The following is a 19,169-nucleotide window of genomic DNA, read 5'->3' as shown; positions in this document are numbered from 1 at the left end:
CTATAGCTACAAATCAAGGAAACCATAGCAACAACTCTGTATTATGTATAGCCTTAATTAGGGATTAAGTTATGTCTCTGTTTGCATTTTATATTAAATATTCCCATGCAACCTAGTTCTAGTAAGCTTATTTTTTTTAGACTTTTTAATAATAAAAATTCTATAGTGTTATACCGTCAAGTCAAATACACAACGCCCTTGAAATATATCTTTACTACATTATTTTGATCATACCTAATAATACACTCGTCACTGTTTTTTACTTGGCATAAACACAGATGTTCATATCATCATATTCGCTGCTCTTCTTTAATACAAATCATTGATCACTTCAGCCTTAACCACCAAAGGAAATTTGGAAGGAGATCTTCCATCATCTCATAAGGTTTTCAAGTCTCACTCCACTCAGCCTTAACTCAAAAGAAATCAGCTGGATTAAAGTCTTGGGTTGGTTTTTTTTTTCATTTTTCCTCAAAAAGTAAGCACGTGAGAGAGGGACAGGAAATGTAGAGCTCATCTAGATTTTCTAGCTTCCCTGTCACATCAGATGACTGACCATGTTGGTGGTAAATTACTCTAATTACTCTCTTTGGTTGACCTTGTATACGTGCTATTAAAGTACACTGAGAAATTGGGATTAGAGAGCACTGGCATGCTGCATGCAGCCAGGCCTCAGAGTGGAGCCCGAGAGGAACACGTAAAGGAGAACAGAGAAAAAAGGTGAAGAAAAAAGGAAGGATGTTGGAAGTGGCTGAGGAACGGGAGGGAGTGATATTGGATAGCAGCAGACGTGTAGGACCCAGTGGGGTGATAAGCTTCAAAGGACACCCTATAAGACTATGAACACACTCAACAGGTGTGCATAGATTCTCTCAACAAAAGAGAAAGCCAAAAATCGTCTTTAAAAGCCTTCTCAGCCATCTTCCTTTCCATGACATAGTTTTCTGATAATTCATTATGGTACAGTTTCCTCATCTTTTGGTCCTCACCCATTGATGAGATGGCATGTGTCCCATTTTGCAAAAACCTTGGCCACATTTTTTTAGGGCATTAGCTGCACTCACAGACTGGACCTTCTGCTTATCTTACACTCCATACTAGCATAAAAAAATAGAAAAGAATATCTTAATTCTATGCAATGAGCAGAAATTCAAGGTATTTGGTGCTTACAGAAATGAAAGATCGGTGGTTTTAATCTCTATGAACAATTGAGGATTTCTGGCCATTTTAATACCAATAGTATACAAATGCATATTTTATAAAGCAATCTGTGTTATAAAAATTGTAGTCTGAGAAAGCTACGAGTGAGTTAGGAACATGAGCTGTGTCAAAGCTTTTCACATGGGCAGCACAATAAAATTTCCCTTGCACAGGGAATAATTAAGTCAGAGGATAGTGCATTCACAATTAGCAAGGCATGTTCAGTTTCTTCATTATCATTTTAATTATCAAATATTAATGTAATCTGCAAATACAAGGTGGAAAACAATTAAATTTACTAAGTTTAAGGAGTCCTTCATGACCTAAGCTAAATTGAGACAAATGTCTTACTAATCGATACTGGTCATCAACTTGCAGGACATTCAGTTCCATTTACTGTTAGAACTTCCAAGCGTGTTATCAAATTTAAGAATGAATTAAGGCTCCCACAAGCTACATCTAACCTCTGATGAAGGCGATGATGAATAAAAATGGATTAGCATGCTCCTCTCCTCTCCAGTTATCAGTTCAGACTGATAGTGATCAAGTGACCGTGGCAGCTCTACCTCATTCAGATTCCATGCCTGCCACTATGGCAATAACCCAGGGACACGCAGAACACGCTGCCCTCTCATTTTTGGTGGGTTCCTGGTCCTTTTGTATTTAAGATATGCTGAATGCAGCCTTAGCCCTTTTGAACTCAACAGCAGCTCCCATTCATTTCACTGGGACTAGAATTCACACCCTGACTCAAAGGGATTCCTTTCCTTTTGCTTGTCCTTTTTCTGCTCTACTACGGCTTCCAGTATACTCAGTGCTGCATCTTACATGGACAACAATTAAAAGATACAGAAGTTTAAGAGAAGCTGCCTCCTAAAAACTATAACCCTCTCTCATTCTGATTTTCACATTTAACACTCAAAAGGTAAAATAATAATTAACTTGTCCAATACACTTATAGGACTGAATATCATCAAGTGGTAAAGTATTTTCATTGTCTAGAAAAGCTGTTATGTGAAGGAATTTCATTCATGAATATAATGATTGCAAATTTTATAAAGAAGAATAAGTATGAGTAAATGGAAGTCTGATAGTATTTCTCATGACTGACAGTGCTATAACTGATCAGGAACATCTTTTAGAAAGAGTTATTTTTTTTATGTTAGCTTATTTTGCAAGTTTGCATCTGTTATAAATAGTACAGAGAGAGAGAGAGAGACAAAGAGTCTGGGGAAAAGCACCACTACACCAAGACCCAACAATGTCATCAGATACTCTGCCGACTAAGACAGTTTAAAGCAGGAGTCCCTGTAAAATATAATTTTATCATGCAAGCATTTTTATCACACATCAAGTATTTTGCAAAGCAGATACAGGCCAAAGCATTTAAAAATACAGACTGGAAATACATACCTGGCTGTCAAATAGCTACCAAGTGGTAATGTAATAGTTTCAGAAAAATCCAGTAAGCCTCTAGCTCTGTAACTTTTCTACACTCACATACGTCCATTTCACAAATCATTCCCTTTTCCTTTTCTATGCACATACAAACACAATATAAACTACTTCTTCCACAGGTATCTCAGGCAGAATTAAACATTTTTTAGGACTTTATCACAAACACACACATGAAAATTTCCTTTCGAGTTAAAGGGAGGGAAGGTTTGAAATTAATCTGAAAAATTCTCCTGCTTGTATAAATATCAGTTTTCACTGTAACCAAGCATGATTTTGAGGCCAGGTCAGTGTTCTCTCCACTGCAGACATGACAGAAATTAAAAATGTGCAATGATCATTTAAATGGTAGCACACTTTTAAAAGAGATTTTGCCCAGAAACATTGCTTGCTTGAGTTTTTATTCTGGGCAGGTTGGTAGAAAAGCATTTATGTGGTCAGAGAAAGAGAATTCTACCAGTCCATTTTGCTGTGCTCTTGATACCAGGTCTTACCTCTTGTGTTTTCACATTTATATATCCATAATGAGTTCTTAGAGGCTGCCTTTGGCCATTAGAAAATGGTATCCACTTGACACTGGTTTGCCCAAAGCAGTTTAGGATCAAAGGGAAAGTTACTTCATTGGAGAGACGAACGATGATCAGACAGAGGAATGCTGCAATGAAACTCACAGCAACAATGGACTTTCTCTATAATGAAAAGAAGAAAGAAAATAAATTACTAAAATTAAGAATTGGCTTTAATAAAAAATACATATCTTCTCTTATAGGATGAAGTAAAAACACTTTAGAAAGCTTTATGTGAAAGTATTTTTACAGTAGTCACCTTATTGCAGGAACACAAGGAGATGGGTGACGGGATCATTTTGTTTCAATAAATTTGTATTTCAGAAGTTTTGAGAGTTTCTTTTAGAAGAGGTTGGAAATGAATCAGTTTTGCTCAAAAAAACGCCAACCAACCAGCTTTTTTTTTAAGTTTCAAAAAACATCCATCACTTTTAAATTTTATTTGTATTTGGAATGAAGGTTTTTATGTAAACATCCATACCAAAGTCTCCATTCAAAATCATCAGAGCTCTAGACACATGACAAATACACAAAGTGAAAATGCCGTTGACAGCCACCTCACACAAAGTTTATTGTGAAGATGATCACTACAGGTTATGTGTATTGTGCATTAATTTTAAATCATTCCTGTGCAACAGAACTCACACTCTAACCTTAAATATTTTAGACTAAATAGTTGGTGAAAGCAGCACAACATTCTCCCTTATTCCAGGTTCACAAATTTACAAAATGAGGTATTATTATCTCGGATAAGATGACCTCCATTGTTAACAATGTAACAGATCTGAAGCCTGTATCTAATTAGCCTTTGCTTTCCACCTCTAACCTATCCAGTTGGTTGGACTGGTTAATGTAACCACAGAAAGACAACAACTTTTCCCTGAGTAACTCCCCAGTCTGCAGGAAAAAAACTTTTAAGAAATATGATGTTCCCCTCAGTTTTAGCTATTGTTTAGGTACTGCAGTCAATTACTTCTAGACAAATTACTTAAGGACAAAACATGTTACTTGGCATATGTAAAGATTCTAGGTATGATACTCTATTGTAAAGGTTATTTTTAATTTTTCCCTGAGGGAATGGAACAATGATCATTTACAGGTGTTTTTACCGCACTTTAATTACATTCTAGCTTTACCTAATTTGCCACAGTTTAATTACCCTACTGAATGTAATTGTATCCCTCTAAACAGCAATATATACAGAAAACAGAGGGGAGGAAAATTATTTGCCTAAGGGCCTACATAAGTATATAGTAACACTTAATGCTGGATGGGGAGATGCCATCCAGAGGGACCTGGACAGGCTGGAGAGGTGGGTCCATGCCAACCTCATGAAGTTCAACAAGGCCAAGTGAAAGGTCCTACACCTGGGTTGGGGCAATCCCAAGCACAAATACAGGCTCAGTGGAGAATGAATCAAGAGCAGCCCTGAGGAGAAGGACTTGGGGGTGCTGATTGATGACAAGCTCAACATGACCCGGCAATGTGCGATCGCAGCCCAGAAAGCCAACCACATACTGGGCTGCATCAGAAGTGTGCCTATCAGGTCAAGGGAGGTGATTCTTCCCCTCTACGCTGGTGAGACCCCACCTGGAGTACTGTGTCCAGCTCTGGAGCCCCCAACATAGGAAAGACATGGACCTGTTGGAGCGGGTCCAGAAGAGGGCCACAAAGATGATCAGAGGGCTGGAACACCTCCCCTATGAGGAGAGGCTGAGAGAGTTGAGGCTGTAGTACCTAAAGGGGACCTACAGGAAAGCTTGGGAGGCAATTTTTACGCGGGCATGTAGTGATAGGATGAGGGGGAATGGCTTCAAACTGGAAGAGGGTTGTAGATATTAGAAAGAAATTTTTCACTCTGAGGGTGATGAGGCACTGCAACAAGCTGCCCAGAGAAGTTCTGGATGCCCCATCCCTGGAAGTCTTCAAGACCAGGTTGGATGGGGCTTTGAGCAACCTGCTCTAGAGGGAGGTGTCCCTGCCTATGGCAGGGGGTTAGAATTCGATGATCTTCAAGGTCCTTTCCAATCTAAACCATTCTATGATTCTATGGCAGAATCTGATCGCCCAATTCCTGTCTACAAATACCATCAACAGGAACAAGCAAAGTACGCATTTAAGGCAGCTTTTGAACATGATGGCAACAAGATCACACCTGCTGCAAGGGCAACAGAGGGATGAAAGGTGCGCTCTGAGTGCACCTATGTAAGATGAATCTGTTCTCTACCTGGAGGTTCATTTGACAGTCTGCAGAAACTAGAATTCAAAATGTTGAGCAGAAAAAACAATATTTACACAGCAAACATACTGGGAAAGATGTAGACAAAGTTTTACTGAACATGAGCACGCAAGGCTTATGTGTCCATGTATAAGGCCTGTAGACACTGCTGCCATGCTTCGGTTCAGTTTCTGGACACAGAAAACAGCGAGAATCACAGAGAGCACACAGAAGATTTGAAAGGATATTATTGCATTCCCATACACAAGAGTTAACAAAATCATACATTATGGGGGTCCATCGCATGACTTTATCTGTTTTGATGTATTAGGAGGCTGTAATTTATAAGATAAAAGCAACAGAAGACTGAGATGGAAAATTTGGGTGAATGAAGTCACTGTGAGGGAAAGGAAGAAGCCAATGGAGAAGTATTGTGGCAATGTGATACAGTGAGGAACCTTTTTCAGCTAATGGCCATGCAATATAAAATTAAACCCAGCAAATCTTCAGAGGGCACTGCAGAAGCTGCAACCCATTCACAGCTTTCAGAATTCATGGAAGCCACTGCATTGTTCATCAACTGCATTATAACAGATTTACATTAAATTGCAATAAACTGGCTGGGGAACACTTCTGTGTCACTTCTCTTTGTACCAGATGGAGTCAGAAATGTTTAGCTATATATCAGGGCCTTGAAAGTGTTAAGAGCAGCCAAGATGTGCAGTGCAAGTGATAATCATAAAGCAATAAAGAAAGAGCACGGATTAGTCATATAATTTATTGCAAATCTGAATAAAAATATTGCAAATATTTAAAGGGGAATCTACAGTTTCATTCCACTACATGGTCATGCTTCAGTCAAAACGTCCACAGAAGGAATCAGCAATAATGCCCTGTATGATGCCACTAACTGATTTCCACATATTGTGTCCTCCTGGTTTGTTGAATACCGTTTTTTACTTCCTTTATTTTGTACAGATATGTTCTGAACTTGAAAACGTTGCAATTAACTTTATGTGCTTCTCACACGGAGCTGTTCTAAAGAGCCTCTGCCCCAAGAAGAATCCAGACAGGGCAGCTAGATTACTTGGTCGTCATCAGGATGCCATCCATTTTTTATATTCCTTTTCTTTAAATACATTGTACCACAGGAGAGAATGTGCAATGACAGAAAGGAATTTTTAAAACAAAAAGCAATCTAGGCATATATTATAATTGTTTTGGGAAAAAAAATCTAGTGATATGCAAACACAATGCCTACTTATCAACTTGGACAAATGAAGCTTGTATTAAGGATTCAGTTTCCCTGTAATTTTTGTTAAAGGCACAAGACTCCACAACACGCATTCTCTGAGGGAAAGACATGCAAAATGGAATTTCAGTGGCTCTATAAATTTCACTGTAAAAATATTAAAAAACAACAAAGCATCTACTTATCATAATTTTAGCCTTCTTAAGCATCAAGTAAGACAGTCTGCTGAGTGGCCAAGAGTATTCTAAAGGCAACCTCTAAAAATAACATGTTCCCCTTAAGTTCCTCCCTCCTTCACCTACTCAAGATAAAAAACCCAAACCAACAACAGGTGCTATTTGTCAGTAAGTCCTTCTTGCAAAATCTCCCTTTCTGCAGATAAATGGATTTTGTTATCTTTCCACTGATAAAACTTAAAATTTAGCATTGGAGACTCCAGGAATTCTACATGGCATTATGCTATGACAGAGAAGAATGAAGCTGTATACAGGGATGAATACCAGACTCTAATTTGTCTCAAAAATTGTCTGCATCAACATTTTAAATACTTACACATCCTACCATTTGGGAGAGCTAAACCAACATTAATTAGCAAGTCTGCACAGAAACAAATCTTATTCATTCTCAATTTTCAGTTCTCATGAATGCAAATAGTCTCTTAACAAAAGAAATGTTTCTCTAACATGAAAACATCCCCTGTATAAATCTCAATGAATCTTTATATTTTTCTCACTAATTTAATATTCATATTTTGATGTTGACAGCATTTAAATAAAAAATGCATCTTCCGTGATAAACATTTTTATACGTATTTGGTAAGGAGTAAACAATAAGACATATTTTACACAGTTTCTTAGCTGGACCACTTGCATGGTATATTAGCTTTTGTAACATTTTATTTCATTCACCAATATTAGATGACTAGTCTAGATGACAGTTGCAAGAAGAAAATTACCATACTTATGAATATAGGATCCCATCACAGAAAAGTGATGGAGTTCACTATTTGTTAATGACACTAAGTCTGTGCAGATGCTCATGCAGGGGTAAAAAAAAAAAAAAAAAGAAAAGAGATAAAAGTGGACACACTTCAGATCAGAGTACATGCAGTACAAAAACTGGGACCCCACTGGGCAGAAAGCACACACTAGAACCAAACAGTTCCTTCTCAACTCTTTTCACTCAGTCCCCACAATAATATAATCCAAGTTTCAGTTATTTCTCAGACACCAGGCTCATTCTCTCTAATGTGTACACCAAAATCAATAAGCAGTAGGCACGATTCACACTTCTAAGGCTTCAATATATATTTATTTTGTTAAAATAAAAATTGAAATAAAATCAGGAGTGTGATACTACTATGCCGGTTAGGATTTCATTAAAAACTTCATGGAAATAAAACAATACAACAGTACTTTAATGGGAGGGGGTGTACACATATATTTGGCAACACGGTCCCTAACACTATTTATAACCTCCATATCATCTGTGTTTGGCTATTTACCAGTGCCAGGGTGATTCATTAGCTTCAGTTTGGCAAGTACTTGACAGTCTGAACAAGTTTTAGTCATTTTTCTTTCATAATCTGTTAAGAAGTGTGTAAATGACATTTTTTATAGTTCAATAATGCCTGATAGAATCGTAAGATGCAAACATTTTTTGTGTTGTATACAGTTGCCTAGCAGGGAGGAAGAAAGGAAATATTTTCAGCACAAGAAGAGAATTTCCTAAGTTGTAAATTTTACTGAGGTATGTAGTAAGTATCTTTATTCTACTTTCTAGCCCAAGAACAACACCTTGCCACTTAGAATGTATTACATGGCAGAGACTAGCAAACCACTTTACAAGCAGTAATAAATCACCATCCTAGTGAGATTAACAGTAAAAACCCATTTCACAGATGCATAAACTGAGGATGAAAGCAACTTCCCTAAGATCACAAAGAAATCAACAGAAGCTACTCTTAAACTTTTATTCTAGAACTATGCTGTTTCTCAGCTTTATTGTTTCTATTATATCAAACTGCCTGAATTTGTTAAATGCCAAAGTAGAATATGATATTATGGAAGACTCTAGTAAGGAACCCTTGGAACCAGCATTGTTCCATGCCCCGAACAGTAAATTCAAATAAACCTCTTTTCAGAAATTCAATCTTTACAGTATTAATTTTTTCTGTTATTTTCATGGGTATGTGATAACACTGCACTTAGAAGGACAAATCAATGGTAAAGACTTACATGAGGGCTTTCTGTCTCTTAGATGATACAATATGCAGTAATATTGTATTAGTTTCACAATATCTACCTTTATGAGCATACTGAATAACTCAATCACTTTTTTAATATCTCTGCACATTATACTACTTTTATTATAGGACTGATGCAGAGTTTCAGGATTTTTCGTCAAGTATAATACCAATTGAAAACAATAATGGCTACACTTACTGAATTCATTTCATTTCGTAGACCACTATATGTAAAAAATAGTTTTATTTAATTTTCTCTTGTATAGTCTCGAGCATCCCCTTCGAATGCTGCTTTCTGTTACAACAGGGCATAAAATGAAAATCTTTCAGCACACTAGTTCAGTATACCTTACTGATTTCACTGGTATTGGAAACAAATATGCCTTCCAGCTATTTCTTTTGTCCTGAACCTCCCTTTAACAGGGCTGCTGGAGGGATACTCAGGCAGGGGTCCTAGAAGTTTTCAAAGAGGGAGCAAGACTACATAGCAAAGATCCTTTTAGAAATAGACATGTGTCAAACAACATTTGTATAAAATCGGTAGCTGAAGATTTACTTTCTTCTCCTCCAGAAGTGAAAGTTAACCTGAACATGTTCAAAGGCTCCACAGGCGATAGTGGTCAATGTTTCTCTCTCAGGAGAAGAGAACAAAGCAGGTAAGGGCTTATATCAGAAGTAAGACCCGGTTTGGGTTCAAAAATCAGTAAAATTAAGATTAAAGCAAAATATTCTTTTTTCTGGAAAAAAAACCTTTGCTAAACTGGAATGTCAGCAGGCAGGAAGCTGAGGAGTAAGAGCAGAAATAAAGTTCAGTGATGAAGAAGCAAGGCAAGAAATGCAGCATTCATAACAATAGATAGAAGAGATACAATGAAAGAAACATGACTTTTAGCATTCTGTATGTCCTAGAAAGTATTTCTTCTATGAACGTACCCTGAATCAGGACTGTGTTTGTAGCTTATGATGTTTGAGAAGGCATGAATAGAAGACACATTACTTCTTGCATGCCTCCTGTGCAGGAGCTCTGGCCTTTTTTATAGCTCAGACAGCTGAAGAACTCTCAAGAACACAGCTCATTGTACCTCTTTTATTGTTGTCACTTGTTGAAAACTTGTTACATAATTCAGTTTTCACCATGATTCACAATGCAGTCCCATATCAATGGTGGTGTATTGAAATTTCATAACAGCTCGACATAGTGTTTTTCACAGCAAAATAAAACACATTCAAGCATCTCCTTTGTTAAAGCCAAAAATCTGCAGATTGCTCAGGCTCAGTAGGGTAAGACCTGGGCAATGAACAAAACCAGGAATTAGCACAGTATTGTCTAAACAACTGATGTAGCAGCAGTGGCAGTGGTCTACATTGAAAGCCTTCACTGCTTACATGTAGGAGGATTATCGCTATTGACATTCAGTCTCAGGTAACTGTATAACTTTATTACATACAGCATTCCCATCAGAAATAGCACGCATATTTGGGTAGTAATATGAAATTATGTAAGGTGAAGAATTTTAAAGTTTCAAGGAGTAACTGTTGAAGTATTTTGAATTTGAAGCTCTCCCACATGCTATCATGCATAAGAAGTCACCACATTAGAAAAGTCCCAGTGATTCTGAGCCCTTCAAATTGCAAAGCGTTGCCAGATTTCAGGAATTAATCTGCGTCACTATTCCCTCTTGCCCTGAATTTAAAGCCTGATAAGGAGGAGCATTTTTTTGGTCTGGAGATATTCTTATCCCTTAAAGTGATTTCAGGCTTTCCAGCACTTCAAGTTCTTCATGTCCTATAATGATTGTTTCTCCCACTCCTTTCCTGCTTACCTGAAGCTGAATTTGTATTTCCTTCAGCAGCCTACTTCTGGCCTAGGGTTCTCTGTGCAGCCTCTACCCCCACCAAGGCGCAAAGACATCATTAACACAGCTCCAATTTTCACAAACCACAAAGTCACGGTACCACAAGGCAAGCTAAACTTCTGAGCAAGGCATGCTTTCTGCCAGTCTGCTACTTCATTTTATACTGCAACTGAAAGCTGTCCAGTAGCTTAAAAGATCTAGCCCATTAAAATGCTCATGGCAGTGAAGCACATTTTAAACAAGATTGTTGATTTTCATTCTGTAAGATCTGTTAAGAATATTTAATCTAAACCTGCTGTTACTGATTCATCAATGTCCTTCACAACTACGGCGATCTTCATCAGTAGTTATAGATGCATATTATATAAATACTAATGTAGCCTCTGCATGATAAAGTAGTATTAAAAAGGAAAAAAAAAACGCCTCTGCAGTACAGCTCTCAAATGGTGCTTTTTTTTTAACTCTGGATTATTGCCCAGCTCCTCTTATCAATAGCTTGGCAAGCTTTCAGACACACACACAGGCTGACGTACGCTTCCCTATAATAGAACTGCTGGTACAAGAATTTGTGATCTTTCAACCTGGCAGTTGGTTGTTACTACTTATTGAAGTACCACCTGATTGTAGCTATTTTTCACCTGCTGAGAAAAAGTTCAAAGAAAAAACTACCCATATGAGAGTGTTAACTCTTACTCTGCCACACAGACCTCACACAGATCACCTCTCTCCTCTATAGAAATACACAAAGTTTCGTGATAGGCAAAAGCATAAGAATGAATCCCTAATTGAGCCCTTTTCACAAGCATTCTGCCAGACACCCTATAGCTGCCAACATTTTAATGAAAAATCCCTTTCAAAAAGTTGATTCTTTCAATGAGAAACAGACACAAAAATGAATAAACCAGAAAAAAGCAACAACAAAAAGCCCCACAAATGCACCAAGAAGGATTATTAGAAAACAATAAAATACGAGCAGACCTCTGGTCTGCAGATCTCTCTATATGGAAAAAGATGTAGTTATTAAAAGCCTATTACATTTGTTTGTTTGTTATTTTATATGCAATACCAGCAATACTCAATTTCTTGTTTCAAAAACTCACAGGAAGGGGAATGTGGTGGCTTCTAAACTGAAAGTGAGATAAATTCAATTTCTGCTTCTAGCAGTAAAATCTTCGGTGTGTTTGGTATGCAGCAGGAGTAATGGATGTTAATCACATACCTGTATGTTTAGCAAATACTACACTGAGTTGTAACCTCCGGAAGTACTAACTTACAGATAAGAAAAAAGTCAAACAAATAAAATTAAACATATGACAGAAGCCCAGGGGCAGATGAAATGAAAGTAAATATAATTTTATAACAATCCCATATTCTCAGGCTGCACATCTGTGAAGAAAATGCCTTTTGCTGGAAACCTTCACTTGCCTGCAGCTCAATTCCACCTGCAGGGGAAAGTTTACGCTACAGAGCAAAAACCGCATAACTAGAAATTCACACAAGTGAAATGTAATTGCCTACCACCATCTGGACAAGCCCAAACTTCCTCCACTGAATTTTCCTCTGTGAAGATCCCTGATTGCCATGCTGGACTTGAAGCTAACAAAAATTGGCCCCATGCCTCAGCTTCCTTCTAAAGGCCAGATAACACTGGAAGACAAAAGAAACCTTGCCCAGTCTGTCAGTTGGCAGGACGCTTGCTCTGGCCCTTCACATGAGCTTCAGCCCATACTGCTCTTTGGGAGGTCAGCACTTTTGGAAAGTTGCTCTAGATGCTCTCTCTGCCACAGTGTATGCAGCGCACCTGCTCTTCAGAAGCATGAAAAGGAAAACAGCAGCAGGTGGTCATTATTCGTTTTAGTCTTGTGTTAGGCACCCTCAGACAGGCAGTGCACCTTAACACAAGGCAGATTAATGTCTTGTTCCAGTAGCAGGGATGCAAACACTGTTTAATGTGAGGAGGCACATGGGCTTCTTTCAGGTCTGGCTCTACTTTGAAATATAAGAAGATACAAATACTGAGTATAAGGGTTAGAGACCCCCTTCACAGCCACCAGGCAAAAGTCCAAATTCAGAGAGCAGAAAGATAAGTTTTTTTCAAACTGGTCCTCCCCCCGCAAAAAGGAGGACCACTGTGGATTGGAAAGAAGATATTCTTAAACAGAGATGATGATCTTCAGGCTGTTTGCAGGAGGCCTATTGTACCTTGAGTTGTGTAGTTTCTTTCCTTTCTTTTTTCTTCTTTTTTTTCTTTTTTTTTTTTTCCTTTTTCCCCTTTCTTCCTTTGTGGTATTTGCTGGGCTGGTCACATTAGGGTTCATTCTATCCTATGAGTTCATGTTCCAGTGCAAGGGCAACATGCCATACATAGGATACACATTGAATTAATTTCTAGGGTGGGGGTTTTATGGGGCTGGTTTTGGACAAAGGTATGCAGAACTCAGCAAGGCACTTTTTCTAGTATACATTAACAGTGATATTATTATCACAGGACTACAGCACAGAGCTTTCTATCTAGGATGCAGATCAACTGTGTTGAACACTGTACGCTCAGAGACCCAAAAATTTTATGATCCAAATGAAAAACAGAAGGCAGGCCCATATTTTAAATCTCATTCGTAGGAGGGGCTGCACTGAGTAATGCAGCGTCTGTACTGACACAGAGGGGCAAACAGCCTGGACTTTTTTGGCAGAGACTTTCCTTTCAAGCACTGTCATGGTCTGACCCTGTTTTACTCACTTCTGCTGATACAATCACAGGAAAATGTTGCAAACCATCAGGAACTTAAACAAAATTTCTTGCCTATTGAGTACAACTGTATTCCTTCTACACGTAGGAGTGTGTTCATTATTCATCCTTGGATAACACAAGCAAGAGGTTATCAGAAGTTGCCACAAGGGAGACTCTCCAGATAGCAAAGAATATGCAGCATTATAGTTACAGAACAATGACTCCTCACATACGGCTCAAGAAGTTGATGACATATTCTTCATTTGACCAGGGAGCTCCTTAAATCAGGGCACTGAAACTCAATAGAAACACTGATCAAGGCAGTGGCCTCAATTTAATTATGAACTTTATTGATCACATCTCCTCTCTAAAAAAAAAAAAAAGGAAAAAAAAAGGAAAGAAAAAAAAAGAGGGAGGAAAAAAGGTGTCCACAAAGGGCTGAGCTTGTGGCAACGCCTAGTGGGACACTGCAGAACAGACTCCTTGGCTGTTCTTAGAAATCCACAGTGGACAATCTTTGCCTTTTGTACTGATCTCTCACTTCTAGGAATTAGGAAAATAATTCTATGCGAACTAGTTTTCATCAGAAGGAAGCAAAATACTATTTCACATTTACAATAAAATCCATGATCTGAGACCTATTTTGTGAACACACACAGTTGAATGGTATACCTGCAGTGGAATAGCACCCAAAAGCTACAATCAGGAGCCAATCTTCATTGTGCTAAAAGCCATAAATTCTTTGGATTCATTATTTTTGCAGAGCATCTCATTGGAGCTAGAGGAAATCATAAAAATTGATAGTTTTCCAAAAGAAATTCTTTCAAGCAGTAAAGTTTAATCTCTCACTGATCTGTTATCCTGATAGAATAGTACAGGAACAGTAACGTATATATCCTACACAAACACACATTCTATCATCGTATCACACTCCTCTCACACTGGGTGAGCTAACTGAATTGAACTTGACCTTCAAAGCCCTTGGAATGCAACAAAATATCTCTGTTTTCTGACATTTATGGGTGGCTTTTCTGCATGGCTGCTTTTATTGCCTAGAAAATAATGGTGAAAGCTGTGTGTACAAACCTACTATAAACACTGACAAATCACATGAAAGGAAGACAGATTTATTCAGTGTAGATTACTCCAGAGCTAATCTAATCAAATCCAAGATTTACATTTTTAAAGCAGATCAAAAATTCATAGAGTTAGCATTTCAATACAATAGATATATATTACAGCTTTATTTAATCTGCAAGTTTAATTGAACTGATTTGGATTTTCTGTGCTTTTATTTTTGCTTAAAAGGCCTTATGTGTTTCATATGAAAATCCATCATTGAACCAGCACATGCACGAAAACCCTATGGAAAATTCATGCAGATTATCAATCTCTGTCTAATAAAGCTTAGATAAAAATATATTTGGACATGAATCTATGTTAAAACCTAAAAGTTCTAGATGTGAAAAGGCAAATATATCCTATTTGTGGCTTTCTTAAACTTAAAATAAACTACTAGCTACACTACCAGAGCTGATTTGATGGAAGAAATGTGACATAATTGTGCACCTAGCACAGTTTTTCATCTTTTATTCCACGAAATACAGAGGTACTGTCAGGTGTCAGAAATTATTCCAAAGCCCTGTTCTCTTCATGTTTTGCTTACTTGCATGCAAGAAACAAACAAAAGTAGTAAAAAAACCCAGAACATTCTAATGGAGCTATGTTTTTTTTATGGTTATAAATGAAAATAGCAGTGGCAGCATTGCCTTATACTGTCTGTGGACTGTTTTCTCGAAGACAAGATGGGCTCACAATACAAAGGCTGCACTTCTGCTATGGGACAGACACAGATGGCTCTTGTTCTGCTGCCTGACCTTGGGTAAGTCACTGCTACTCAGTTCCTCATTTTCATTGTCTCTAAAAGTACCCTAACATCCACCAGGGCATGTTGTTTTCAAACAACAGAAAAGCTTGACCCAATTAGAACCAAGTATTTTCACCAAGTATTTTAGTCAAAGACGTAATCTACTGTCTGGGTACTTGGTTCTGTGCCAGCATACCTAGATACCTGCACTGAACAAAAACAACTGTTGAGTTCTGTTCCTCCTTCATTTAAAGATATCTCCAACTGATTCAAAGGAGAGCAAGAGAAAGCCAGAACAATTGAATTTGAAAAGGAACATTGAGAAAAATATCATTATAAATTTTTTTTTGTTATTCCTTCCAAGTTCCTTTGCGCATCAGTTACTCGATTTGCAAACTCAGGATTCCTCAACTCTCACTTGAGTCGTCTGGCGCCACCAAACCCAGCTCCCGAATGCTCTTGTTGAGGCCTGTGGGACTGAATACTGTGTCTTTGTAGCTTACAGCGATAAGGAAACTTCCTTAATTGCCAACTGTGGAAGCCTTGACCTGGATACGAAAGACAAGTTTTGCTGCTGAAGTAGGAAGTAGGTTCTGCCCACAGGCTTTCTGTAGGATATAAATATCTCCCAGACACTAATAACCCAGGGGCCATTTATTTTCAATTCTCTTTAACACTGCTATGGTTTAAAGCAGTAGAATAAGGCCACTCAGACCCTCATGAACTCATCACAGTGTCCCAGAGGTTACAAAAGAGTGTTCTCCTTCCCATCAGGGAAGCTGCCAGAGACACCAGTGAGACTAAATAATACGCCCCGAGACCCTTTGGAAGTAATGGGCAAAACTGAGTTTTCCTAAAGTTCATTTAGAACCAGATTCACACTCAGTTATTTCTAAAAAAGAAGCATTGTTTTTAATGTTGGAGTGTCTAGGATCTATGATATTGAAAAAGTATGTATAATGAATGCAGTAATGTTACTCTTACATCTTTCATCTGTTTTCAAAATTTTCTGTTATTTTTCTCGAAGATCTTCATTTTTAGGTGATAGTTACAAGTTTTTATCCCTAGCTTTACCTCAGTGCTGCTTAAACAGCAGTTACCAATAAAAGAATGAATCTGGAGAAGACAGAATACCCCACTGTCCTGTGGCCACATGTAACCAACCACCTTTCATGGTGCCTACATTCTCTGTTAGAAAATTTGGGCCTGTAGTGGTTTGTACAGTCATTACAAGTTATGAGAGTTTATGATCTGTTCCAATCACTACAAGTCATAAAAATTATTCCAGTGCTCTTGAAAAGGCAGCAGAAGATTTTCTCAGTGAACCTCTAAGTCTTTTAGCCATAAATCTCAACAAATAATGCCGTTTGTTTAATTTAACGCTGCTATACAGATTAATGAGACAAGTTGTCCACTACTCAGGGGAGGAACACAAAGATCCATCCTAACTTATTTCATTTCTAGGTTTATTCATTGTAAGTGTTATATAATGTGACATTCACACATTACTGAATAAGTTTAAAGAACAAAATGCACATCACTAATCAGCTGATCATTTTTCATTTGATTTTAGATGCCAAAATTAATGATGCCCTTCCTTTTTCATTAGATCTCTTTTTTTATACTTTGTTTCATTAAATCAGAAACAGAGTATGTGAGCAGCCAGAATATTTCTCTGCAATTTCCTTGCTTCTGCACTTGTAACTAACCCTACAGTGCTAGCAAATAGAGTAATCAGTTTAAACCCTAGGTCTGTTGGGACTCCAACAACTTTTTTGGCTAGAAGCTCCAACCTCAGATGTTAATGTTCCAAGACATTAAATCCTGATATTTTCAATTTCTCATTCTTAGTTATTCAGCATTCACCACAAATGTCACCAGTCAAGTTTCAGCTGGTCTTACTCCATTTCCTCTTGCCTGAAAGTTTATTACCTCATTGGCTGCCACAACATCTAATTTTATACCTCCTGACCAATCTCAGATACTCTAATCCTCCAAAAAGTCATGCAGTACTCCCCATTTTGCTGTGCTGGTAGTGTCTCTGCTTCAGCAACTTCTTGCTAACCAACAATACTGTTTTCAAATTGTCTTCTTTTATTGACCTTATGGAATCGCCATCTTTAATTCTTTAATCCCATAGTTTTTCTGCAGCTATGCCACAGCTTTCCATTTAAGTCTTAAACCTTCCTGCCAGTTTCTCCTTTCATAACTGTTTTTAAGAATCTTGTATTTAAATATTCTTAATTTATATATACTACTCTGTCTAGCTGACTAATTTCATCCTAAATTCCCTCTAAGAACATCATTGTTCGTCTCATATTAATTCTTCTTCTTATCATATTAAATATCCTTTCTCTTTCTGGAAACAGAGTCACTTCCTCTCTGCACACCCTTTTTTCATATGTCCCTTTTTCCTGTAGTAGTTTGGCTTCTGTTTTTCTGTTATGATACCACTCCTGTGGTCACTGTAATGGTCATGTATTTTAGCCCTATTAATATTTTTTAGCCTTTGTTACGGAGATCTAGATGTTTTGATTGGTGCTGTATTAAGAAAAAGAAATTATGGTTCCATGTAGACACCACGAAGTGCCCTCTACAGCAAGAAGTACACAGTTGTAAGTATATAACAGTATAGAGAAAGAATGTGCTTTGGGAGGTTACTGGGGGCACCACCTTTTCATAAAGTATTTGCTAGCAAGTATTAATCTAAATGAAAGGCCAGCAGACTAGAAGCAGTTTTCTAAACAACAGTCTGCATTTAATGTATCTAATTAGTCCTATCCATTCTCAGAAATCAACCTTTGATGTATGTCCTCTCAAGCAGTTTCAGCAAGCTAACCAAAGTCTTCTTGTATATTCCAATAAGAATGTCCTCCATTTTCCTGATACACCAGCCTCTCAATCCCTGTTCTGCTTTCAGGTCAGCTTCCTTGACTACAGGTATCGCAGTCATAGAGCAGTACATCTTTCAAAAGGGATCTCACTAGTGTGTGTGTATCATCTATAAACCTTCCGTGAACTAAGGTATTTCATGGTCCAATTTTATTGAGAGTCCTGATCATCTTGTGAGTGATCAACATACCCATAATGAGTCCAATGTCATTTGTTTCCATCTGATGAGCTGCCCATATATCAAGCACAGTGACTGCTTGATTCCTATGTTTTTCCAGGGTTTGTCTAATTGATATTTAAAAAAAAAAAAAAGTAGAACATCCCTGGAGTCTTCTGTAACTATAGCTTTGGTATTAACTGTAGGAGCCAAACTAACCTCCAGAAAGTTTTTATAAAAAGACTTTCAGCAAAGCTCAGGTCTCAGTAATGCCAGGCAGGACAGAAGAGGCTGCTGCAGCTAGAACAATACAAGCTTTTGGGTTTAGGGTCAGATTTTGGAAAGTGCACTCCCCTTTCTGACAGAGAAGTTAAAGAAATAAGTCTTGAAAACAGCATCTCGATTTATCTTTAAGTTTTTAGACACTACTTCAAAACCAGTCTGCCATGGTCAGCCTTAACTCACATTACTTAGGAAGTATCTCAAGGAACCACATTGTGTGCAGGCTGCACCATGACAGAAAACCTACCACAGTCCCGTCACTTTACATAAGAATATTCACTATGCTTTTAAACAGAGTTAAGAGGAATTTTCACACTAAATGATTTAGCCTTTCAAATTTTGACCAAGATTATACCAAGGAATGTCATACATTGTTCACTGAAGGGTAAGAGTATACAAAGCATTAGAGGATGAAGTAAACTACCAGGGTTACACACATTTTATTTCATTC

The 19,169-nt window shown here is 37.7% G+C and overlaps 1 protein-coding gene across 1 annotated transcript in view; it reads right to left on the bottom strand.

The window, feature by feature from the left end:
- Window positions 1–19,169, bottom strand: part of ST6GALNAC3 (ST6 (alpha-N-acetyl-neuraminyl-2,3-beta-galactosyl-1,3)-N-acetylgalactosaminide alpha-2,6-sialyltransferase 3) — a 158,131-nt gene that overhangs the window by 114,480 nt on the left and 24,482 nt on the right. The window contains exon 4 of the mRNA XM_009884872.1: window positions 3,150–3,344. Coding sequence (XP_009883174.1) covers window positions 3,150–3,344 — 195 coding nt within the window. The remainder of the gene's footprint in view (window positions 1–3,149; window positions 3,345–19,169) is intronic.

Source organism: Charadrius vociferus, unplaced genomic scaffold (assembly GCF_000708025.1).
Source record: "Charadrius vociferus isolate BGI_N301 unplaced genomic scaffold, ASM70802v2 scaffold163, whole genome shotgun sequence".
Classification (NCBI taxonomy): domain Eukaryota; kingdom Metazoa; phylum Chordata; class Aves; order Charadriiformes; family Charadriidae; genus Charadrius; species Charadrius vociferus.
This window is presented reverse-complemented; position numbering and strand designations above follow the sequence as displayed.